At 35.7% G+C, this 27562-nt stretch overlaps 1 protein-coding gene across 2 annotated transcripts in view; it reads left to right on the top strand.

Moving 5' to 3' along the window:
- Gdap2 (ganglioside induced differentiation associated protein 2) overlaps nucleotides 1-27562 on the top strand; it is a 69896-nt gene that overhangs the window by 25626 nt on the left and 16708 nt on the right. The window contains exons 1-8 of one of the 2 annotated variants that reach the window (XM_033344557.2): nucleotides 12591-12719; nucleotides 12780-12968; nucleotides 13041-13183; nucleotides 13255-13387; nucleotides 13494-13603; nucleotides 13670-13909; nucleotides 13983-14151; nucleotides 26133-26286. In XM_033344557.2, coding sequence (XP_033200448.1) covers nucleotides 12784-12968; nucleotides 13041-13183; nucleotides 13255-13387; nucleotides 13494-13603; nucleotides 13670-13909; nucleotides 13983-14151; nucleotides 26133-26286 — 1134 coding nt within the window. In that variant the 5' untranslated portion in view covers nucleotides 12591-12719; nucleotides 12780-12783. Of the gene's footprint in view, nucleotides 1-12590; nucleotides 12720-12779; nucleotides 12969-13040; nucleotides 13184-13254; nucleotides 13388-13493; nucleotides 13604-13669; nucleotides 13910-13982; nucleotides 14152-26132; nucleotides 26287-27562 lie in introns of those variants that run through there. The other variant, XM_033344556.2, reaches the window with a different exon arrangement.

The raw sequence follows: 27562 nt of genomic DNA on the forward strand, positions 1-27562 counted from the left end.
ATCGATTTTAAACCTGTATGACCATTGAAAACTATGACATTCGATAAAGAAGTGTAACATCTGGATCTTTTCCACCAATGAGATATCATTGTATATTATTATTATAAGAGATATTATTAAAATATTAAAAACCGGGAAACTCTTTGATACTTGCAGCGTTAGTGTAATTTTCCAAAAATGTGTACACCATCGAATGTCCGCAGGTCTTCTCGATTTCACGAATTACGTGAAACGAAACGTAGTAGATCCCACGCGCTTACCCACGCGAACGTAACCGTGATAATTCGTTTACAATCGTCGACCTTTTCGCGCAAGCGCGTTAATTACCATCGAAAAAAGAACAAGAAGAAAGAAAGGGAAAAAATTGGAGGGATATTTTTATCTGCGACGATTCGTTTCCCCGCAATTTCTCTTTCGATCGACGTATCTTAGCCAGAGGATCAATTAAAAACGGTGTTTTCTCTCGCCCTCGGTTTCTCTCGTAACTGTTAATTTCACCGACGATTAATGCCACTGCTGGATGAAGCTGTCCCACGGGATTTTTCCTCTATGCAAATTCCACGACTGCTTATTCCACGGCATGGAAAACGGTGACCTGGAAAGCGGGGCTCCATTCGTCGAGAACAATTTCCCCGTTGGGGCCAATAAAACCACGCGTACTACACCTTCTTTCCCTCGTCCACGTATCGGTGAAACGTGACAAAGAAAACGGTGATCTCTCCTTTTATCGCGGTGCAAACGACATGGAATCAAGCGATCAACGATCGTTAACCGTCGCGTACCGTCGCTCCTCTCGTCAGATAAGCCGACGTCGATATCGCCGCTTGTCACCTTTTGACTAGTTTTGGGAAATTTCCATCGTCCGTAAAGGTGAAATCGAACGGCGCAAGTATTTCTTAAAGAGAAGGTGAACTTGTTTTCTTTCCAAATTCAGTCAATCTTATTTTATGAAATTAGTCGAACAGTGAGATTAAAGTTAAAGGAGCTTTCAAAATCTACGAGACTTGTAAGGCGCAAACAAGTTGTGTTGTGAAAAGTGTTTTAGGAGAAGTTTCAAATAAAAGTTACTATGAAATGTTTCATTAGAGGAAAATGGTGCGTGGATTGAATTTCTGATATTTCAGTCTGTCGTTGAATTTGTCTTGTTCAAATTCGAACTGCAGAATTTCTGTTTTGCTTGTACCGACTTTGGCGAGCTGCTGGTAGCTCGTGAAACGTGTTAGCACGAACTAGAACGTCGTTTCGATAATTAATTGGGTCAACATGTTCATAGTGCAACGTGTTCATAGATTGCTACGTTCCAGAGATAGATTCTGTTGACTTTGATGTCTGAGTGATTTATCATTCATCATGATTCATTTGTTAGTTTATTAATTATTTCGTTAATATTAGAAACACGGGATATTACATCAGTTACACTAGACTAGTGCATATTGCATACACAGAGTCTAGTACTTACAGCTAACAAGAACTTTCCTGTTGAATGTACTTATTTTATTAAAGAATAGTCGACTCGAACACTAAAATAAGAAATACCAACAATGAGAAAAATAAGTCAATGAGACCAAACAAAGATGGGTTCGGGCAATAAGAAAAACTGAAGCGAAAACGCCAAGATAAAATTCCAACTACAGAAAGAAAACAACGCAATGCGAAATATAATTAAAAATGACAAACATAAATACATAAGAAAGAATGTCCATAGAAAGAAACACAATAAGAAAACTGCGAGATTCCCTGAAATAAAAACGACCTATCTAAATAGAAATCTAAAGATTCCTGGAATATTCTAAAAATTTCTAGTATTCCCTTAAGGGTATATATCAAAAATGAGAGAGCAGCAGCAGCTTCAAGTATGCCGCGATATTGAACTAGAAAGTTACCGATGTGAAAATACAACACGATATACGTGAACTATACACATTCGATAGTATATACCGTATTTCCTGTAGTCTTTTTCACGCTGTAACTTGGAATCTCCATCTTCTCAGCTATCTGCCTATTCACCCTTTCATATGTTCCCAGAATGTACGTGTGAGTATCGTACAAACTTCGCTCGACTTTTTCACCGATCTTTAGCTTTATATATCGTGGAAGCTATAATATCCTCGTTTCTGTGTTATATCAAATTATCAATCGCAAATTCATTGGAATCGCGTCTAACAATCTAAGACGCTGAACAGATAAGGCGTTCCACTGTCGACAAAAGACGCGCGAGAGGACTGTGTCAAGAGCTTCTTGCTTTGGTTCGCGAAAGAACACGCCAACACGTCTCGATTTTCGTTCAAGATGTACGTAATACTGGATATATATGCCACGACAAAAGAACGACAATGTAGGCTCGCTTTTGGTATCTTGCAATTCAGAGAAAAACAATCTAAATACGAAATTTGATACTTCTGTCAAGAGAGAAACTAAAATGGACGCATCACTGGTGTTACGTCGCGTGAGATGGCCCGTGCGACGTCCTTCGTTGTCTGACGTAAGGTCCCACCATAAACTGAATCTTATTAACTTCCAGGAACCTTTAATCCTGCAAGTATTTTCGGTTTATGGCTGGTTTATGGCTTTAGAACAGTCCTTAGATTTGTGGCACGTTCTTACAAATTACGGAGATTGTCTAACGGAAAAACAGGTGTTTCCCATAAACAATGTCACCCATGAGCCACGTTGGTAGGAGGCTTCTTCCTCCTATCTTCATTCCTAACGTTGGCCATAACCAATGGGCGTCGCAGATCGTTACCCTCACTTTCCTAACGAAAAGTATAAGCAACGAATCCGCTTTCTTCATACAACAAAGACAGCCACTCCGAGCTTTCCTCCGTAATCACACAAAAACGAACTTCATTTGTTCTCACAACTACAGAGCAGTCACTTGTGCTCTAGACTTCATCTCTATACTTGATCTCTAGACTTGTCACAAACAGTAACATTTGAATAACAGTCAAAGCTCATCAGTAACAGTTAAAACACAGTTCGTGGAACAGAAGGAGTTAGAAGTCAAGTCAGCAGAATCGCCAAGTCGAAGACAGTCAATCGACAGAAGATACATCATCACAGTCGCCAACACGAAACGAGTCTCAGGCCGCATTCATTCGTAGTTTAGCATTCCATATACGCACCAATGTATCACATCTTGAAGTTGTTGGATTGTTGAAAATATATATTAACCTGTTAATATCAGCGTTATATTCAGTCAACCACCCCTATTATCTTAATCGAAATAAGGGATCGATCGATTCGTGGCGTCGATTATTCGAATCGTAACGGGAATTTACGATTCCCGTTGGCGCGCTTCTTCAAGATCGCTTCTCCCCGCGAACGGTCGAAAGTTCAATTGGATTAAAAAGAATATAAAGGTGTTAACAGATCTAGGTACATTGGGAAAAGATTAATATTCATTAGCACGCGAATGTTGATTCATTAGAAATGAAAAGCAAGATTAAAATATGTCAGCATTAAAATTCGTATCGATTTGAAATTAGAGCAAACAACTAGAGATACTAAGATCTTATAATCTTTTTGTTAATCAAGGATTGTCTAGTAACGGGATTCTGACTTCCAATATAGCGGAAAATTTCTTTAAAATTATGATTTTTATATGTGAAACTCTTTCGAAGTAACTTTAGACTGAAATTAATAATTATATTTATGGCTAGCCTCTTCCACCTGTTTAACGTACACGTATACGCTTTTTAATACATATATTTCTATCTTGTTTATTAAATATTCGCTATACAACGGCTGCAAAAAGTACCTGTACACCATTTTATTCGTTACAGTATTTATATATTAATTAATTAATTGAGAACTTGGAGAGCTTGTGGAAGATTAATTAGGTCAAGAAACGTAGAACCGGACGAAAAGACGGTTCACTGAAAAATAAGAGTATGTTCAAATATTTTTCGTAATCATTGTATTTTAGATTCACTTGATTACTTAACTTCTCAAGGAACAAATTAATGAAGATCAAAAAAGAATAATTATTTCTCACTTCTCTGAGAAGAATAATATATGCAACCGTTGAGCCTTAAGTTTTATTATTCATGAGAGAATTTCATACATTCACGAATACTTATCGACAATGTATATCTCAAGGGGTTAATTACCTTATGTAATTACGATCTGCATTATAAATTTCACAGTCCACAACAACCATCTCAGTAAATTAATTCTGATAATATAACTATTCATGCCAATACAACAATACACTATACAACGATACTTGGAAAAATCCATTGTTTCTTTCAAAGACACAACAAACTTCATACTTTATGTAGAAACTTTCAACAGGCCTGTTAAATTTCATATTTCGATATACACTTTCCTCGATCCATTGGATCAACTAGAGAACTTGGCGATATTACTTCAGCCAATTCTCCATAACGCAATTAATGGGTCGAGTGGAGCGGAATCTGGAGATCCTCTTTTCCCTTGATATTTTTTTTCCGAGCCAGCTGTTTTCAGCTTCATCGGCGGGAACAGGCGGTCATAAAGGATTTGTTTGGAAGCCCCGCGTTACAGAACGGCGTAATATCGAAAAGGCTTCTTCGGTGCATTCGTCTGCCACGGTTAACACATTCCATCACCCCCTTCGCGAGTAACCAATGGGTCACCGTGCTGTCACGTTTAATCGTAGCCTGTTACGACTACGCATTCGATCGTGCTATTCTTTCTTCGTTTTGTTAAGTCGTTAACACGTCGAATGCTACGGTAGTCATCGGTGACCCATGTTTTATTAAATTAATAAATTTGTTTTAATAAATTTTTCAGCATGAATTTGAAATAAAATAGATTTTATGCACTAACAAATAAATAACAGCGTTATTGGCGTTGATAACATCGTCAGAGGAAAAGTGGGCAAACATAGTATAATATTGCAAGGATTAAATGTTATGGTGATATATATTTCGATGCATCGCGGCTCCCAGGGCAAAATATCGAAAATATGTGAATCTATAAAATTGTGAAAATATGTAGAAAAAATATTCCTTATACGTAATTCATTGTACTCTAATTGTGGAAATTACCCATGAGTCTATTATTCTTTTTTTTTATCTAACGTTTATCGAGCTCGTGGGTATTTTTATACCTCGTCATAATGAATTACCTCGAACGACTTCAATGACTCGCCACAGTGATGGTAAATTGTTTCGTGATTATAAGTAACAGGAATTTTTAATCTATCTGTCTGTGTTATTTGAAATTCTTTGTGTTAGTATTGTAGTTAAATTGGATTAATTGTAAAGGAGATACACACGGTTTAATAGGGAACATCAATGTTTTCGTTATCTACGTATTTCATTATGGGTTATTAATGATACATTCGTTATTCTTTGGATTCTTCGTACTATCGTTAGTCGACGTGGTTTATTAATAGTTGACGACATCTCCAATGATATTCAGCAGCATAAATTATTTAGTCAAGGCATTCTTTGTAATTCCTTTTATCGACTCTCCAATCAGTTGATTTAGCAAATTACCTTTCAAACGCCGCTTTTTTGGGCTATTTCTAGTCAAATGGTATCTTTCAAAATATTAAATAGTTCTCTTTTTTTAATTTGAGGAAAATATAAAACGTGAGATATATAAATTCGAAAAATCAGAGTTAAAAAATATTTGTCTTATAATTTTTCCAACGATTCGCAATTTTGATGTCTAACGTGTATTACCCCGAATAAAATATTTGAATAAAAATTCTCTTTAGCATCATGAATAAATGATTTCATCTACACCTTCATGCACAATCATAGTCATGCAGTGAGAAAGCAAATAGCGTAAAACCAAAGAATAATAAAAAATCAAAGGATTATGATTCTTCGTAGGAATAAAACATTTACGTGCTCAGGCATATAGCCAGGAGCAATTATGTTATTCAAGGAATTTGTTTCGACGATGAAAACCGCGTGTTTACGTATGTAAATCTGTACATGTGGAGGCACGGGCAGATTTGTTGAGCGCGCGTTCATCGGGGAATATTAATGGGAACGAGTATGCATATCGTGCCGGATGGAATTGGGATAAACATGCATTCGCGATTTCTCGTTATCCCGGCGTTTCGATGCTCATGTTTATTCGCTTGCTGATTTAGAGGTGCGATTAAATTTTGGCGCACGATACCACAATTAATAAATTCTTTAAGCAGAGAAAATATGACACTTCACGTTTCTAGCATATAAAATTATATCGTAGAACACTTTTTACAAAGTCAAAGAATCTTTCATGTTTTACAATTTATTTAATAGTCTCTAGGTTCCGAGGTTAAACACTTTCTGGCAAAATTGCTATTGGAGGCCTACTTTTAAAGCCTTATTTTACTAAAAGTAATTTTATTTAAGTGACTATGACTAACGCCAGCGTTGATAAATAGCTGAATTACAACGTAGCGTTCGATTTTGATCAGTATAATTCTCGTATCAAGCTTAACCTTTTAATCTAAACTTCACCGTACTCTACATACCTTGAATGCTCGAATTAACATCGAACTTCAATCATTATTTCAATAGATACAGTTTTATTTATTCAACTTAAGGCAAACTTAAACATCACCATTTCTTACCTTAGACATTTAAGTTACCATTGAACCTTATTATCACCGCCATTCAAACTTTTACCATCTCAATAATTTCGAAAAATTCTTTCTATTTCGGCACTAACTACCAAAATTCCTTTGCAAGAATGGCATCGATATATTCTGACGCAGAATGATCAGTCTGTTTGGCCTGGGGCTGCTGGAGGGATGCATTCGGTTTCCTCTCTGGTTGGCGAGGCATTTTGAACGAGAAGCCCCGCGGGGTGAGAAGCGAGACACGAAGTAGCTCGCAAATGTTCACCTTGCTTCGAATGTGGAACATCGATTGACCGGTGAGCCGTGTGTGTTAGGTCGTTTGTTGTTTAATAGAAAGGCGGCTGTGGGTCTCCGGGTGGGCGACGGCGGATGGGAAACAAAGCTCGTCTGAAAGCACGGCCCTGGCGACACGCGGCGAATGAAAGTCGTACACTCTCTCGTTCGAGCCTTGGGGTGGCTTTCGTGGTTGGTTTCCCTTTTGACTCGCTGGGAAACAGGGCCAGTTACGACCCAGCGTAATCGTGATAGCCCAGCGGCACGGGAACAGTCAGCACAACTTCGAACGTTAATTCGTCCGGTTGAATTTATTTTTCCATATTTTCGATCGAAGAAAACCACGTTTTAGCAAAGTAGAGCGAGGGATTGATACAACGCAGAGTTCGTTCGAGGCAGACGTACCTAATCGAGAAATAGATAAAAGCCACGGTATTAATGGTATCAGTTCGTTAAATTTAATTAAATTCGATCGCGCTCGTATTTGGATTTTGAAGAAATGAAAACTTGCTTTCAATGAGTTGGATAGCGTTAATCCGATGAATTTAATCAGGCCGATCCTTGCATAGTCGAGATTCTTTGATGCAAGTATTTTTATCAGAAAGGAACGTTTGTTTATAATATTTTCTACCGGATTTTACAGTTTCAAATTACATTTCTCAGTATTCCTAGGAACTTTTAATGAGATTACTGTCTTATTCGTGTATTTGTTTAAAGATTAATTTCTTCGTTTACTTTTATATAATATTGTAATGAAATTTAAACAAACTTCTCCGGAATATACTGTATATTTAGTAAAGTATCTAACAATATTTGCCTGCACGATAGACGCGTCCTGTACCGATGATTAAAGTATAAAACTTGCATCAAAGAGATGAAAACGAAGAAAAAGTGTCTCATACATTTTACAAAAAAAAAAAAAAGGGATAAAATTTCTATGAGAAATTGTGATTTAGTTATTCTAATAAATTTAATATGAAAAGACCCATGTTTTTGAAAAAATGAATTGCATCGCAGTTCGCGCGATGATTTAATTCATTAATTAGGCAAATTATTCGATCGATACTTGAAAAACTAAATCAAACCGTGCTTCAGAAGAGAATTTTTTTAATAGATTCTGTAGAGTAGTTCGCTTAAAATGAACACAATTATAGAATGGAGAAAATCGAGAGTATTTGAGGTGGAAAGTATGGTTTGAGTGTTCTTCGAACTCAATTTGCGTTTATTGTTTCCGATCGATTCTTCGACAGGTATACTGTCCTGGGTGCCTCGTTGAGTAGTGGCAATTTCCAGTAACTCGTTTGAGCTGATGCAGTTAAGACCGAGAGGAAAATCTAGCTTCGAGGTTAATTAATTTTTCCGGAATTATTCGAAACAGTGGATTCGTTTTACCCCGTTTCATGTGAAATGGAAACTCACCCCGGGAGAATAAAATTATTAAATCGAAGAACAACTTGTTCAGTGCTTGTCTTGCGTGGACGCAGGAAATCTATGTTATTTCCAATCTGACACGATATCTTACTCTAATTGAACACACGACTAACCGTAACATATTTCCAACAAATGTTCATAGATTAGATTTGTCGCGATTGAGTGAAATGTATATTAAACTCAGTGATTTATAAGATGATCGTTAATAAAATAGAAAGATTATTATAGATATACAGATTAACCTTTATGTGGAGACCCATTGCCACACATGTTAATAAATCTCAGATTAGTTGGCGGTTTTATTTCTAGATCACTACGTTATAAAGGTTAATCCAATATAATTATCTTATCTGAAGATGCGTACTTGTTTGCCAAGATTTTTAACAATTGAAAATCTTGGAACACAAAATTTTTGTTTCTTAAAGTTTCTTACAATTAAAAATATACTACAAACGCTGAATATTTATTTCTGAAGATTTTTTACCAGACAGCATAGGTTATAATAATGAAATAAAAATTAGATCTTCTTTAACGACGATTAATCTCCAATTAAATATCGATAAGAAGACAATTAACGAGATACACAGATTATCGTAATCACGAAGATTAAGGAAGAAACGTGACAAGATCTCGACTTAAGCCAAATATCACAGAATCGAGATTTCCGGCGGCGTTAAGCAGCAGCAAACGTATCGAGCTTAACCGTAAAAAGCACAGTCACGCAAGCTACTAACAACCACTTGCATCGTGAAATTGCAATTATAAGGGGGCAATAAAGATCATACGAAACGTCATAGGTGAGCTTTTGAAAGGTAGAAAAGGAAAAAGGCCTTTATTGGTAATCGTTTAATCTAGGTCATAGCAGAAGATATCTTTATCTTCTCTCCAGGATAGTCGAAACCGTAGAACTAGTGGTCCCCGAGGGGAAAGAAGGGACAAAAGGAAGTTTTCCCTCGGAGAAACGGGAACTCTTCTAGACAGCCGAGCACACGACACATTTCAAAGTTCGATCGCTCGATATCGAGCTGGAAATTGTGGAAAAAAGAAATTGAAGCATACGAAAACTTCGCGACAGTTGCATGTAGTATATACGAGTGGAAAGCAAATGAAATCTCGAGCTGTCTCTTCCTTTCTCTTCACTTATCTTGGAAGTTTCCTTTGAATGATTGATGGGCTGGAAGTTTGTTGGGAATAAGGACGGGAGATAAGGTGGAAAGAGTTCTTTGGAGGTGGAGTATGAGGCTCGATTTCGAATGCATGTTCAAGGATGATGGTGGTAAAAGTGGAGGGCCCTTTACGGCCGATTAGCTCGTCGGCGTTTGCCTTTGTGCTTGGAATAGATTGAAACATTAACCCTTTCGTGGTAAGTCGAGGTTGAAGTGATCTTTCAAAAGCGTCACTACCGCACCTCTGCGTTTCTATCATTCTGAAAATTGTTTCCAACTATTTTCGAATTGCAATAGAATTTCTTGTATCTGCGAACCGACTTAGGTTTTGAGATCCAATGTATGTACGATACGTGCACAGCATGTTTGATAGTTTGATTTAATTAAAGATGCTGCACGTTGACGTGATTAACCTTTCGCTCGCCCCAGCGAGATTAAATTTAATTAAAAACTTTAGACAAAATAGAACGTCACAACACTCGTCTATTATACAGGTGCTATTTCGGGGCCGTATGCGTTTCAAAGTTCTCGCTCTTGGTAAGTGCAACCGACGATCGTGAAATAATAATGGGAGTAATAAAGTAACGAAACTACTGGGATAAACGTCGGTATTTATTAAAAAGAAGATTTTTTTTATCAGCACAATTTCTTATGTTTCTTGTGATTGTTCTCAACTGGTACGTGTTCAACGCTATAGTCGTAGAAACTTTATAATTTGGATTTATTTTCATATCTTCTAGGCGATTAAAAAGTTTTAATTTTATGCTAGAGCTTTTCTTCACATATTATTAGCTCTTATTGTTAATCGAAACAAGAACAATATTAGAAATCAAAAATTCAATGATCGTATCAACATTGATGAAAAAGAATATTCAATGAAGTTCAACGTAGAGTTACATAGGTTAATTTTCTTATGAGAAGAAATATTGAAATTGCACGTTATCGCCGACGAATATCTAGAATACGTGGCCATGACCCCCCACGTAGCTTTAGTTCGATCTTGGCAGACAATGTTTCCCTTTAAAATCGATTATACCGGATGTGTTCTTAACGCGCGCACTCGTACCAAGAACTTTGCAGGGTAAACATCAGAATTCATTTATACGATCGATGAAGCATCTTGCTCTACATTCGTCAAGGTTTTAACTGTTCGTACACGGCGCTGCCATAAAAATGCTAATTTATTCCATTGTGCAATGTTACTTCAGCTACACTCGAATGTTCCACTGATAAGAATTTTCTACCGGCGAACGATTTGCGGTTTCTCGCGTCTCTGTTGACACGAACTAGCAAAAATTATGGATGGAATGTCACGTTTTCATAGTTCCATTTTCCTCTTCCTACACCGTCTCCATTTTCATCGATAGTTTCTCTAAAACAAATTGACAAATGGTTTTATGCAAATAATATCTAGAGTTTCTTACGCGATAGAGAGGAGTTTTCAGGAATTTGATGGAAGAAGAGTAGGGTCCGATCGATGGGAAATGGATCTTCGCGAATGACGCATTCTGAATACGCATTTCAGATCCTCCCTGTTTCCAACATTTAGCAATATGTTATACCTAGAAAACGAACTACATTGATGTACGCTAGAAACTGTTTGTCTCTTATAAAAAGTTACTTTCTCTTTCCCTCTGTGCTTTCTTCAAAAATATTAGAATTCAAAGGTTCTGTTCTAATTGTACAGTAAATATTTTATTGACTAACTTTTGCTCTAAAGCAAGAATTGAAATTTTTGAGAATATAATAGATTAGGTTAATCAACGTAATTCTCACTTTTGCTCATCTCTAGCGTTTGGAGCCATCTGAGGTGGTTGAATAAATTAGTCGTTAAATGATAAAATAAATGGAATAAGTTTTTGCTTGCTATTAGAAATATTCGTTTCTGACATCTACAATGGGTGGAGAGATAGTTGATTTATAAAATAAGAAAAAGGCACTATAATTTTACAAAATACAATTATATTTGTCAAGGGCTATGATTAAGATCTAGTATATAACCCAGACTAGATCACTGATACTAATGTGATAAAAATGTTTCGAATGAAAGTAAATAATTGTCACAGTTTAATAGTTTTAAACTCTTTCCAATCTAATTACACGTATATCATCTTCTTCTGTTTTAGTCTGAAATAGTACCTTTGTAATTTTTCTATTTAATTATCTTAAAAGCAAACAGGAATTCCACTATAAATTAATAACTAAAAGGTACATATATGTAATTACACGACGTTGTAATTGAAATTTTTAGGATTATTGTTCTTGTATTGTATTGTATTGTTAGTGTTTATCTCTGATGTATCGACATTTATTGTAAAATCTTGTTTGGTATGTTCTGTTTTGTTCTGTTTAGTAGAGGTTTAGTAACTTCTACTATGTCGTCCGTGGTATCGTACAAACAATATTGTGTCGTGAGATATCTCGTCCATGGTTGTGAAACGGTTAAAAAGGATAGCAGGGACCTAGTAACGCAAAGAGGTCGATGATCCTGTTCTTTATGGGGTTGTCGGGATATAAGTTCCGCAGCAGGACAGACGGCGCCAGCCTCTGTCTCCTTGCCATTAGGGAAGCCTACATTCTGTGTCCAACACGGACGCACGTTTCATCGTTTCCGTGGAGGGAGATCTCACACAGACGGACTTTAACGCGCAGCACGTGATTGCATGCGCACAGGACGACACGGGTCCTCCACGAATTAAGTTGTTTTTCGAAACTCCCGATCGGGGTTACGTCCTTGGACGCCCGCTGCTCCCGTTAGCCCGGGGTGTGCCCCAGATTTTCATCGATAGCACTGTTTATTTTTAGGTTTCCACGATATCGGAGATGGTCCGCGCGTCAGCAACTATTTCATCTTCGGCTTGGGGTAACTTTCCCGACCTTGCTTCTCTATAGCGTTTTATGACCCTATTAAATTCGATAAAGTCTTCTCTTATATTGTATTCCTGCGTATATATCTATACAATTTCCCCGTGTGATCTAATTTTGTTATTTCCCCCGATGTGTGTCGGTATCTTATTTTGTGTCTTATTTCATTGAACGATAGAACACGTGGCGTTCGATGCGATTTGAATTTCGCGTCAACTCGAGCGCCATACTGCGCATGCTCTTTAGTCGTCAGCGTGACATTTTGCTGAAAAGTATAACAAAGAGAATTCGATATTCGTGAATGAATGATGTGGAAGAATGGTAGAATAGGAGATGGAGGGATTTGTAAATGTCTTGGACAACACATGAGGAATTTACATCGGATTATTTTTAGCTTTAGTTGACAGAAGAATGAGGTTAGACTAAGATCAATGGAGGCGATTCGTTGATTTTAATGATAAATTTGTTTGTTTCAGCTGAATGAGGCTCATGGAACCCTTGGGTCTTGCCCCGGATATGGTGGAAACGGGCGCATTGAAAAAATGGTCCGACTTCCCTGTCCAGCACCGGTTTACTGATTATTCCAGTTCCATTGGAGAACCTACGCATCATACTATCAGTCCTTTTCCTTGTCAACCAGCACTTAACAACAAACTTGCACTATGGTAAAGTTGTAATCAGTATGAAGAATAAATTTAATTTGTCTATGAAAGATTATAAACAATATTGCATTTCAGGGCTGGAGATATTTCTGTTTTACAAGTAGATGCAGTGGTGAATTCTACCAATGAAACAATGGATGATAACAGCCCTATGTGCCAAAGAATATTTGCTCGGGCTGGTTCGGCGCTTAAGATGGAAATATTTAATGAAATCAAAGGTACATAGTTTGTAAGGTGAAAAATAATTAGATTGCTTGTAAGCATACAATATGAATGACTATGTTTACAGAATGCAAAACAGGTGAGGTAAGAGTAACACAAGCCCATGGGTTACCTGCACGTTTTATTATTCATACTGTAGGACCAGTATACAACGTGAAGTACCAAACAGCAGCTCAAAATACGTTGCACTGCTGCTATAGGTATATTTTATCCATCTAAAGCAAATGTATTTATGATATATAGATAAATAGCATAAAATAGTTATTAGTTAATAGCATAAAATAAAATAATTAACTTTTCTTGTAGAAATGTTTTACAAAAGGCACGAGAGCTTGGTTTACGCACGATTGCGCTACCGGTAATTAATACTGTACGAAGAAATTATCCTCCTGATGCGGGAGCACATATTGCACTTAGTAAGTATGAATTATGTAAATTAATATAAATTTCTAAGTTTAATGAATATAAATCCATTATAATAGGAACAATAAGGAGATTTCTGGAGCAATATGGTGATTCTGTAACATGTATTATATTTGTGTTGGAACCGTGTGATCTTGGAATATACGAAGTTCTTCTTCCTCTTTATTTCCCAAGAAATTTAGCAGAGCAAGATAATGCGTGTTGGCAGTTACCAAACGATATAGGTGGGATGGATGGTGAACCTTTACTTCCTGATCGACAAATTAGAATCATCGACAATCCTCAACATGCTTTACACGGTAATAATATAAATCGATATTAAAAATGTGTATATTAGTGCAGTTATTTATTGAAATCTTCTGTTCATTATAGGCGATGAAAGTATAGAACTATCTGCGCAATTAGAAACATCCGTTAACATCGGTGAACACGCGTTTGCACAAATGCAGGGTGATTTAGATAGACAAAGACTCCTCGGGGAAAGGCCACCAGCTGATCCACTTGCGGATATCATGCTGAAGCAAATGCAACAAAAAGAAAGGTATGATTGTTTGAAAAATATCTTTAGATCAATGTTTCTCGTTTTGTTTACTCTATCACTTTAATATGGTAAATTTGACGAAATTTTGTATCAGTGCATTTGGTATTGTAAAATGTTTAAGTATAGAATATCAAAGTATTGCGAAATAGTCAACTTTAATAGTGCACTGTTGCAATATTGCAATATGTTGTTTGTTCATTTAGAGAAGTGTTTTCCACTTATTTTTGCCAGGATGCTAATAAACATAGTATTCTATTCATGCAATGTTACGAATGTAATTCTATACAAAATCAACATCGGTTTTGCGTGTCATAATGCTATTTTAACTATTTAGTAACAAGCTATCTTGCATGCCAATACGTATGTGATCCATGCATCATCTCAGTGAAAAAGTCCTTACTTATCAATATTTCATAATTTGTATATGCATCGTGAGTCGATAAGGAAGGAAATGGAATTGCACAGTTTCTGTTTCTACATTTTACTTACGATTAAATTTTTTATCTACTGATATATTGATAAGATACTTCAAAAAACATACTTTCTCACTTACTAAATGCAGGTTTCTTCAATACCAATCTTTGTTACACGAATGTTTCATTCAATGAATAAATGCGTATTTGTTAAAAGAAAATCAATATTTTAATACCGGTACTATTTACGTAGTAACACGTACTACGTTTGTATATTCATATTTGATATTTTCTCCGGGTTTTTTAACTTCACATGATTATATAATTCCACTAAAATATTCCTACAATTTGAACAATTTGTTATTCGTTCAATTAATTATTCTATTCATTACATAATATTGTTTTATTACAATATAATATTTACAATTATATTCGTAATTCTATAGATTGATATTTCTGTCTTCTCTTAAGCGATCTCACACCGTATTATTTATTATATGGTATTTAATATCCATATTGATCGAAATGTAAATATCGATTTCCTGTCGGTCAATGGAATTCTTCTCTACTCATTACGAAGGAAAAATTGTCTATCTTTATATAGGCAGCTGCTATCAATAATATCATCGATGGAAACGGCCTCGTAACCTTTCCATGTCTACAAACTCGTTTACTAGAAATAGCAAAGTCAGGTATAAGAATATTCGATAACTAAACCATTTGAAAAATACAGTTCATCCCATTTTCCACGAAAGTTCATTGCCCATAGTCGCCACTTTATTACACGATTATAATGTCTTTGTATTCACGCCATCAAGATAAATCATGTGTCCAATCATGATGATTCATCAAACGGGATAAGTTTGAGATTCACTGAAGAATCCTGACGCTGTTTTATCGTGTCTTGCACTAACGATAGAACCAGGTTGTCAATCTGCAATTTTGCACCTTGACAAAAATATATTTCGATAATTTAACTCCAATTTTCTGCAATTTTCCTTAATAATGGAAGATTACATCATTGGTATAGAATGTGTTGTCCTTTTGCTATTACTCTTGTAGGATCGATGACTTGAGCAATCATTCAAATATGTATACACAGTCTTCTTAAGTAATTTCAGATATACAGTTTCCTAAAATCTGCTATATTGCTACAAAGATTTTGTAGTAGTCTTCGTAATAGTAGTCAAAGACATCGCGTCCTCTCTTGAGTTGGTGTTATTCTTAATAACATGACCTTCCAGGTGTAAAATCAAAATGTTAAACTTCAGTTTGTAGAAAAAAAATATTTTTAGACATAATAATGTTAGACATAATTCAATAATTTCAAAATTCTAAAAATACCCTGAGTTAGAAGTGTCTTTAAATAACATGGAAAAATTACAAGCGTGAAGATTTAAGTATGTCAATCATAGTATAGTGCACATAAAGGGAAAGAGATATGAGTCTACGTTATAAAAAATGAATACACGTGCTGTATGTGTGTTAGGAAATTATTATTCGATACTTGCAGGTATATATGACTCTTGTAGTGAAAGGGTTAAGGGTACTTCACTACAATAACACAGTTTCACTAGCGCGCATTATTAAAATCGCTCTATGAAAATCAATTAAAAATTTCAAATTTTCCATTTAATTTAATACCTTGCAATATTGATGAAAATGAATTAATCGCTGCAAGCATGATCTTTATTTAGGCAACTTTAGAAGATATACAAGTAGAAGATGTGAACCTTGCAGATCCTGCACCATTGTTGTTCATCTTTCGATGTTGAAAATTTAATTTTTCATTTTAATAAAAGAAGATAAAAATTTATAACAACGTTACAAACTTTCGTATAAAATAAACCTTGCTATAATAAATCTTGTATTAATTCTTTGTAAGATCGACAATGTTAATTTTTTGTATAAATTTCTTACAAGATCGGTAGCATCGGTTTCTTTGTCAACTTCTTGCAAGATGAACAAATGCTAAATAATAGTATAAATTATCTTCATGTCCTTGGTCACTCAGAAGTATCTCATGTTTTTCAAAATGTTCACACGCCTCTCATGCCGGATGTACGTATTTTATTTTGCGTGATTTCAACGACGCCGTAAACATTGAAACATCTGGCTCCATTAACGACGATCTTTCGTGTATGTATTTTGCGATTGAAAATTGCCCCACTTACAGCAACATTACCACACCATTAACAATTCAAGCGTTCCTTTATTACCGTGTATATCGAATAGACAGAAACGTTCAGTACTTTCTACGTTCCACCACGTGAACATCCAATTTCTTGGTTTTCAGATTAAGTAAATGTAAATTCCGGGAAACGTCGATTTTTTATTACCTTCTGTGCTAATTCAAGGTGTGTCTTAAAAGCACGTTCTCGACGAGGGAGTGTCTCGAATCGGTCATTTCGTTGATGGAGCACCTTGGATCCATTTTAATCGAGGCCACGGTCGCGAAATCGTGAACACAATCGATTGAGAAATCGTCCCGAGTCGTTGTGATCATTATCTTTTCTATGAAGCTACAAACTCATTTGTTCCAACCTAAATGAGAAATCTATCGTAAAAAGTAGTTGTTTCTTTCCGATATTTATTTTTTTCTACGGTTTCGCTATGTTCAATAAAATTCGTAGATAATTGTACATTTTTTAAATGTATAACTATAGTTATTCTATATCTTATAATAGATCACGAATTGTGAAAATTATCTCTTTTATGAATTGCGATCATTGGACATAAATCGTACCTGATTTTTTTATATATTCTCATTATGTTCACTGAAACTCGTAATCAATTTTTATGTGACAGCAGGAATTTGTAAAACAAAATTAATAATAGCACAGACATGGATAACGAAGTATTTCAGGAACACTATCAATGTTTGTTATAATCCAAGATAATGGCGAGATATTGGCAAAATTATGTTTCCGACTTCCGCAGGAACCTCGAAAATCGTTTGCTTTCTGTTTTCCAGTTCGAGGAAAGGCTCGATTTATCGCGTAGCGTGTATATCTACGATGAATCTTCCTGTAGCCTTCAGAGAGCTTTAAAGCAACGACGCATACCGGAAAATCGAACGACGTTCTATTTTCATTTCGTTAAAAGCATGGTGTTGAAATAATTACAATGAGAATGAATGGAGGACGAATCGTATATACAAGGTGTGCAATCATTATAAAAATGAATGTCGAAAGAGGATGATCCTACAAGAAAAGATAAGTAAAGAAAAAAAGAAGATTCTGAATATTTTCCTTTGGCAATTGATAGTGAAGATTATTTTGATGTTAGAAAAATTGAAGATAAATAATACGTAAAACATAAACAATGTGAAACAATTGAGAACCGTGTATAATGATTTAATTCAAGGAGAGTCGTCGTATGCAACATCATGTATTTTGAACAATTTCTGCATTAGTAAAATGAATCTTAGAAATTATATCTTATTTTCATTTGCAAACTCATTGTGAGTATACAGAGATAGATAGTACCATACAAAGACTGATAAATAAGATATCAACGTTATTTGTAAACGACATATCATTCCCTTGTGACAAAACCATGAATGTGCAAATATTCGTTTTTCTTAGTAAGGAAAAGGACACGATATCTTTTCCTTTTGCGTTTTACTACATAGATTAAAGCAATGTATTTAACAAACATAGTATAACAGTGATGATTGTACTCTAAGCTTGATTTATCGCCTTATCTGATTAAGAGAATTATCCGATTTAATTTTCCAATTATGTGTTTTACCTTCAAGTATGAGTTTTTATAATCTATCGACGATTCGTTCGACCATGACACAGGATCAGATTTAAAACAATTCTTTTTTTCTATCGACAAAAAAATTTTTAATTTTAAGAAAAATATAAGAGAATTGTTATTCCAATGCTACTATGATTTTTCTTAAAACGTTAAAAATTTCTTTGTTTGTTTAAACCAGGATAAGATTCGGACATACAATGTATATATAAATACGGGAACTTTAATGAGATTAAGTGCTCGCATAGACAAAATATATTCAAAACCTCATATCATAATATTGTATTTTATTTTCTTCACTTATTTCTTCACACAGAATCGCTCTCTTTTCGATTGTACCATAATTGTTGGAATACTCGGTATTTCTCGTCGGTTCGTTGAGAAACCCCTAACCCAACCTAACCCACAATACTTTTAATCGAAAATCACGTGGAAGAAATCGGCTATTAGGAATCGTTGGGACGTATACTCATGGCAAAGGGGTTTAGAATAACGTGGAATAACGGAACGTTAAGGAGACATTGATTTTAATCTTTCGCTTTGTATCTTGACAGTTTCAATCGCACTGTCTGAGACGATAATCGAGGGTAACGATCGAACAGTAGCAGCAGCAGCAGCAGCTGGTTTCCACCAAACGAACACCGCGTTTTATTCGATTAAAACCAATCGACCCAGAAATGTGAAAGCGTAACGCAATTTCGCGTCGAACCATCAATACAACAATACCCGCCATAGAATTAACCAATTGCGAAAGAAAATAGTCAATTCGAATCCCAAACTTCTGACAATTGCACGAATTTACAGGGGGGAAGCAGAATGTATCATCGTAATTCTGTCAAATGGTTCAAGTAACATCTCTAAATGACTTGATATTAACGCTTATAATAGTAATTTTTCTACGTTTAATTTGTGCTGTATCATTATCAGAATTAATATTATCACAGTTGTATTTCGAATTAGAATGTTCTTTACAAGTAGCATTTGTATGTGTATTATGCAAACCAAACATTTGCCGGAGACCTTCGCTGCTAATATTTCGACAAGGACAGTGATGATAAAATAAGTAAAATCCTGTGTGTCTATCTTACAAATTACAAGCTATTTTATTTTGGATAAGTATATTTATCTCACTTGATGTTAAAAAGTGAAATTATAAAAATTGTTTCTGCAATAGAATTTGTCAATTTATCGATATTAGTAGTTAACGAAGTCACGCAAGATAATCCTAGAATTTCGAAACATACTGAAACAATTTCCAAACAATTTATTGCAATTAAAAACCGTATTAGATCTGTACTTTTATGGTCATTGGCTGACATAGTCGGAATTAGTCAACGCGCAAGAATCAGACATAAGAATCGGATTGGAAAATAGAAGCAGCTATAAATACTCTTGTACAAAACGCGTGCATTACGCATTCCTACGTGAACCCACGTCTAAAAATTCCCGTTAGGTAATGGAAAATATAACGCATCGATCCTGCTACGTTAGCCAAACGTTATTCGCGTAATCAGTCAATAGGGCTAGATGAAAAGCGACAGCTTTCTGTTTGGGAACGCTCCCAATTTCGCATATTCCAGTGACACGTGCGTGTCATGCATTACAGTGTCATTGATTCAGGGAATTCTGCACTTAGAATTAACGTATGTGCTGTCTGTATAATTAATAGTATCTGTAATGTTAAATGCAGGTGTTTTCAATTGATCCGCAGTAACGGAAAAATCGTTCTCCAAGTGGAAAATCGTATGAAATTTATTTATCGAGAATTTGGCTGAATTTCTGAGAAACGAAGTTAAAATTACAGCATAAAATATTATTTATAGAAGTTCGACTCATATTCGTAGAAAACTTTGTTTTTAAATGTCGTAATTATTTTTCACCTTGTTACTCAGAGCAAATAATTCTTTACTCTAAATCATGTTATTCCACTATATTATTAGACAGATACCTTCAACTTTATCATTAAATTTCGAATCAGAATTTTGTAGAGAAAGATTTCGATAAACGTAGAATCTTTACAAACATCCTTAAAAATATCATTTTTGTCGTAAAATGAAAATTGCTTAAGGGTATAATATAATTAATTAAGTTATCACGAACGTATGCCACTAACGGAAGAACATGAATTCTGAAATTTGTTTAAAAATTGTCTACTTATCTTTATTACATTTTATTTGAAGTTGACCCTCGTCATTCTTAACCCTTGTCAATGTTAGTTCAAGTAGAACGCTTGCGTTTGTCAACATCGTTGACGATCGAAGCGATAAAGGTTGAAAAGAAATTAATAGTTATAATAATAACATCCGAGTAATTAGTCAACGCCTCGCGAATCGAGCGTAATAACAGAGCCGTGAATCGCGCCCCTATTCTGCCGGCTTTTTACTCATCGAACACGCAATAGTCTAAGCTGGGCAGGCGCCGTGACGCAGCCAGCGAAGGCGCGCGCTCACAAAGCCAACGAAGACGCGGCGTCCCGACGTCGTTTCTCGCCTCATAGTCCCGTCTTCCTCGTTCAGGCAGCTCAGTGCGTTGCGACTCGTCGCGGAGGCTTGTCGTGTTCATCGACAAATTCAGACGTGCGTTCGTATCAACCTTGTCCACACATCCGCGAATTCTACCAACTTTCGTCCTCGTGAAAAACAAAACTTTCTTTCGTCGATTCAACTCTCGAGACTTCGTATCGGCAATCAAGTATAAATTTACGAGTCGGGAGTAGGTTAAAGTCGGGACAAAATAGAGTAAAAATCGTCTGCAAGTTAGCATCTGGACCGATGACACTATCAAGACTCTCTCTTTTAATGACATATAGAGCGAAGTAGAAATATAAACTTTCATCAGTGGCGAAGAGAATTATAGTTTTACTGGTAGAACTTGTGAAGATTTCATTTTGCAGTTGGAGGAAGAGTGTCTGCTCGAGATACACGAGGCAGATACATTTTCGATAACGGAGTGTGCACATTGTCAGAATGGTCATGATTGACATGGTGGACGTGATCGAAGACGAGGACCGGTGCGTATTGGAAGATTGCCTTTTTCGTTATATACCGATTTTCATTGGTAATTCGTCGTAACCCGCCCTCCCCGTCGAGTCCTGTGTTTCCGTGTTACGTAAATGTACCGCATCTGACGCGTTGATCTTTGACGTCGCGAGAGACGTTCGTGCGCTCAGCTTCGTTTAATTTGGAGAATTTCGCTGTTGGACATTTGCCGATGTTGCGACTGGTTGCGAAAAGGGTGACAGAGGGGGTGGAAAACGCTGGAGCTTTCACGTATATAACGAGGATTTCCGAGCCGAGCTTTAATCGTTTTCCAATACGCGGGAACATTATTTTTGGTCCAACGCCCAGTTTTGTTTTGCGCCCTTCGTTGCTTTTGGTAATGCTCCAACAAACTGATTTCTCCATAAGTAGCGTAGCTTTTACAGGTTTTGCTACTCGAAGAAAAATATTATACTTCAACTATTTAATAATGATACTAGTACTATACTTTGATTTGGTTTTATTTTATTGTATTTTTTGTGTACGCATGGGTTTCTTCGACGGTTTCAACTTGGAGACGGGGAGCTTAGGATGACGCGAGCTTATTGTTAGTATATTTACGCATCGTAAGCCTTTCATGGACGTAATCCACGATCATGGGAGGAAAATCGTATCGACCGTTGAGAGAATAACAATAGAGCCGGAATCTTGAATGATCAACGTACAATCATGATCGCCCACGATGACCCAATAACCGTGAAAAATGTTTAATTGGAACGTGAACCATTTCGTAATTCGATTCTTTCAATGAGACGTTCTCTTATCGAATCGTAACTTGTTTCCCTTTATTTATTTATGAATCTATAATTTTTATAATGAATGATTGATAGATAGATTATAAATGTTCATGCATTTATGGAACATTTGTTGTAACATTTAAAAAAACAAATTTCTATTTGCGTTGTATTTCTTTAATTATATTCATGAAAATATGAATTTGCATAAATCTAGAGTATATTGAGATTAACCAATCAAACTCGTTTTGTATCCGGTAGGCAAAATTTAATAAAACACATTAAAAACGTCGCGAGCGTCTGACAGCCACAATTTTTTATATAAATTTGCATAAATACGTGCAATCTTCCATGATAAATTAAAATACACCGAGTAGATAGGTTTATCTAATCGAATTCTGCAAAAATCTATCTTTAATCTCTTATCAAAATTTTTCTAATTAAATCTTATACAACATTGATCGCGCCAACGATGCTAACTCAAGAAAGCATACGAACATGATCACACGTTAAACTCGCGAAAACGCTCACCTCACTCTCTGCTTTTCTCGGGGAACAAGGGGAACAATAGTTGAGCGCGTTGTGTGAGCAGACATCATTGGAAGGACAATGGGAGACGTAACAATTAAAGAAACAGTCGCACTCCGCCAGTAGTATACGACAGTCCATTGTCAGACACGAATTGTCATTGTGAAAATCAGCTGGTGCGGAATGCTTTGTGTTCCATCGGAAAATACAGTTGCTCGCGCAAATATTCGAACACTTCTAAGAGCCTGTATCGAATATATCTAAATTTTATCATGTAATGAGACTCGAATGACATAAATATATTACAAATCTGAACATATACGTAGTATATAGAAGTTACAAAATATGTAGTACAACTGTACATTTTGCACTTAAACATATAATAAGAGTTAAAGATACAAACTCTTTAAGAATCGAGGACTCATTAAGTATTGAAGATTATTAAGAACATAATGGATAAGTGCAAAATGTACAGTTGTACTACATATTTTGTAAGATGACTAATCATGTTGTATACTAATTCTTTACATATGTTTTCCATAAATATTTTGTAACTATTACGTACACTTTCAACTTGGCCTCAAATTTGACCAATATAATCATGGCAGTCGTCATCTCCATACAAGTTAACGAAATTTCAAAATATTTTCTCTAACACGCAACATACATACGTATAGGTACATAAAAGTTTCCTATGAGGTGTTCGCATAGTTTCGCGAATCACTGTAAATAAGGTTCTGCTCGCGGTTTCATCGAATTCGTATCAATCGTACATATGTGTGTGTGTGTGTGTGTGTGGTCTGTGTTGCGGCCTTGAAACTAGCTTTGTAGGGAGAGAGAAAAAAAAGTTAAAAATTGCGACGAGAAAAGTCGATAGCGACGCGGTGTAACTTAGTGTCAGCGAGAGGGGAAATTCTGCTTCTTTGGATGAACCCCGTTTAACAGTAGTTTGACTCGATTAACGACGTTAGGTGAAACGATTCACGGAGCGCACGTGAAACGTGCTCATTGATTTTAGTCGAATGGAATATTCATGGACGCGTCCACGCGCGACGCTACGCGACAAAACGGCACTGTCGCGTGTCGGCGAAATGGCGCTGCTCGATTCAAGGGGTCGATTAACACATTGACTACCGCGTTAGTCGTCGCTGACGCACGTTACTACATTTCTTAGAGTCATTAAAATAAGATAAATTCTATAGACTAGTAATTTGTCGTCAACAATATGAATCACTTAGATAATATTGTCGGAGTGAGCAAGTATAATACAATGTTTCACAAAAATGAAATTCGTCGTGAATTTTCTGGACGCATTAGGGCTACTGCCCTGATACCTGTAACACAAAATGTGCAATTGATTATTGGATACGTTTGAGGTAATCGGAGGATTATAACCGGAAGACCATGTCGTTTCGTTTTGTGTAGTTATACACATATCGTGACGTTTGTATTGATAAAATTGTACGCTGTGTTTCGTAGTTACAAAATTACTCCAAATATTCCAATTTCGATATATCGATATGGCAAGCAGAAGAGGTGCTTGATATATTTTGAAATCGTATTGCAAACAATCTATCTTGTTGCTTCTCAGAAAGGACATATTATACTGGCAAAATGGAAAACTATCTGATTCTTGTTTGATATTTCTAAAACGGGCGTGACAAAATATTTTATTATATGAACTCAAGATATGGTAAAATAAAATTGTAACATCTTTCATAAATTTAACTCTCCTATTTTGTATATTTTTAATCTTTTACCTCGTATCTGATATGAATATCGAACATTTTATAGGATAGTTTTATGAGGCACGATGTATAGCGAACTTCTCATGCAACGAGTTTCTGTAAGACGAATTTTATAATTTTATATAATAAGATTCGTGTAATTAGACTTGCATCGCAATATTCTTGCTCTAATCTTTGTATCACAAATTATACGTCCATCCGTGTCACGATCTTTATTTAGAAAAATTTATGTTAAGAGCCTCGTATTGCGAGCTTCATATTATGAGCCACATATTCTGAACTTCGTCGCTACGAGTATCGTATTACGAAATTCACATTTTATGTTCTCTATTATGGACGATTTCACGTGGTAAACATCGAATTACGACATCGGTACAATAAAATTTCCATCATAAACATAGGCATAGTTCATATTCTCAGGGTCAGTATTATAACATTTTAATTATGAGATACATATTTAGAGGATTATACGAGTTCGTGCTGCGAGATTGCTATCCAGTGGGTCGCATGTTTTCGCAAAACCGCACGCTCTCCTCGTCATCGCGATTAACGCTACGTGATACGGCGTCGATATTCCAGACACGAGTCGACCAGTTTTATGTTTCTTGTTCACGAACAATCCGTAACGAATGAAATTAGCGATGAAGTTACGCCACCGGCTAGAATTTTCAGCGCGATTCCGCACCGTTGAGATTCTGACCGGCGATTGCAGGGTGAAACTTACATCGCTTGCAACATGAATATTCGATTCTTATCGTGAATATTCGATTCTCGAAGAGAAATGGAAATTTCAAGATTCCAACCTTCGAATTCAAACGAGCTACTTCGCGTATCGTCACTTGCTAAATTACGTTCAATTGGATCCTTTGTTTGAAACTCATTGCTGACAGTAAGATTATTGCCTCTGGAGACAGACTAGACGAACAAACGTTACCTGCCTCGATGTTGTAGTCGTAATTGTTTGCAATATAATTATAACGTATGATGCATCGAATAAACATCGGATGTCGGGCTTGTTAGAAAATGTCAGACGATTTATTGATTCACTCGGTTACGAGAGTGACGTGGTCCATATAGTTACATTATACGCGATTTGTAAACAAGACTTCTTTGCTCAAATATCAATCGTTCCGACTGTTCTCTGTGCAAATGGGATCAGGCGATCTCCATCTCATTTAAAATACAATTGAAAACCCCATTTATAACGTATGCACAAATATACGAGAAGGTCTTATTAATCGTAGAAAAGAAGAGAAACGTAAGTCATAATTGATACAATGAATGAAAATTCATTCGAGGGAAATTTTAATTGAAGATTATATTTCCGAATGTAGTTCTATTGCTGTAATATGCTGTTTAGTTATACTTTTCAGTGTCTGACATTCTTCCATCGATAAATCGGTGCTTTTATAGAAAATATCATTTTTATTTTCAATCCCATAGTCTGGCTATATACTATGTATAAAAAGTAATTATAATTATGGTGTCATATATATATATGAGTAACATTGATTAAAGGTTCAAAAATCTAAAAATTTCCTAAAATATTAAAAAGGCCGAAAATGTGAAAACAATCAACTCTGATACGTGATTAATGCCAGACTCGTTGAATAACAAATTAGTTTCCTGAATTGGCTTCTGCCAATATTTTAAATAATACTTTATCAACTGCCAGTCTATAGCCGATGAGACTAGTAAATGTAGTGACTAAATATTCTGAGAACAATGATCAAAGTGGCTCTTGTTCCATTCTTTCAGATACGAGAGGCTCCTCAGGAGAGCGAAAACGGAGGATCTGTCGGAAGTTTCAGGAATTGGCTGCCTCTATCAAAGTGGTGTCGATCGTCAGGGTCGACCGGTCGTCGTGTTCGTCGGCAAATGGTTCCCCGCCACTAAAGTCAACCTAGACAAGGTAAGATCGAAAACGAAATTCGACCGCTAGGTCTAATCCATAGTGACACGCGAAAATATTCGAACTTAGCATAGAAAATTTTTATCAAAATACCACATGCGTTATACGAGACTTTTTGAAATTTCGTTCCAACTATGACGAAATATCACTATCATAAATATATTACTGAACTTTGGAATCAATCTGGAAATCTGTAAATGTAGGTTATGAGTTGTTTATCGCAGTCATGTCTTTAGCAAAAAATTAGTATAGAGTATAGTTAGTACGAATGCGTATAATTATTGAATGAATAATGGATACTCTGTTCGAGAGAACGTGTAATTAAAGCATTGAGGACAAAGGAGAACAAGTCATATCTTTTTTTTTAACATAGATGTATATCATTTAATTTATTCTAATAACATTAATTTATCCTATATTTACCATACAAAAGTAGATGAATTCATTCTATCTAATTCTAAATCAAACTTAGATAACGTAAGAGGATCATACTCATAAAATTTCTCTATAAGTGTTGAAATACTTTCACGAGTCACTTTAGGTCGTATAACAATAATTTTCGATGCTATGTGTTCGAAAAGTTATCCGACTACTTTTTTCTTTATTCTCTTGCGACTCTGTTATTTTTCAGTGCTTACCGAATACGCAATGTAAAGCACTTACTCGAGAGATAACGAATTCTAGCTTTACCGTGCATATAATTGTATGATATTTTGAATTAGCATGTCTGCTCGTGAGATTAGCACCATTCCGTCGTAAAGATACAAAATGCAGGAAATCGCAGATAGTGTTTACTCGCAAACACCCTAAAAGATTACGTTCATGCTCCAAACATACTCGTGCGAATGTTGCAGCATTCTACTCGTACGAGACAATGTGTTTTTCGTTGCAGTACGTCGATATAGTACAAACACTCTGCAGTGTCTTATATCGAACTTGTTATTTTATTTTTTTCAGTACGAACAATGAATATTGTTCGAACCTTAGGAGGTTGCTAATTTATTATCATATTTCTACAATCAAACACTCCAAAAATATATTTTTTATCCTTTGGTGAACTGAAAAAACGTAGTTTCTCCGAAATTTCACAAATTACGACCATCTCTGTATAAAAATACACTTTGTGTATTTTCCAACGCATTAAATCTCTCAAGGAATCGTAAACAAAGGTATGCCATAGTTATTAAAAGCACTACAATCGTTGATCGTAACGCGTAAACACTGCTGAATAAATCGAGTAGATTTCTCCGAAGAACAATCAACCCTAGTTTACGTG

This window comes from Bombus vancouverensis, chromosome 8 (genome assembly GCF_051014615.1).
Source record: "Bombus vancouverensis nearcticus chromosome 8, iyBomVanc1_principal, whole genome shotgun sequence".
NCBI classification, from domain to species: domain Eukaryota; kingdom Metazoa; phylum Arthropoda; class Insecta; order Hymenoptera; family Apidae; genus Bombus; species Bombus vancouverensis.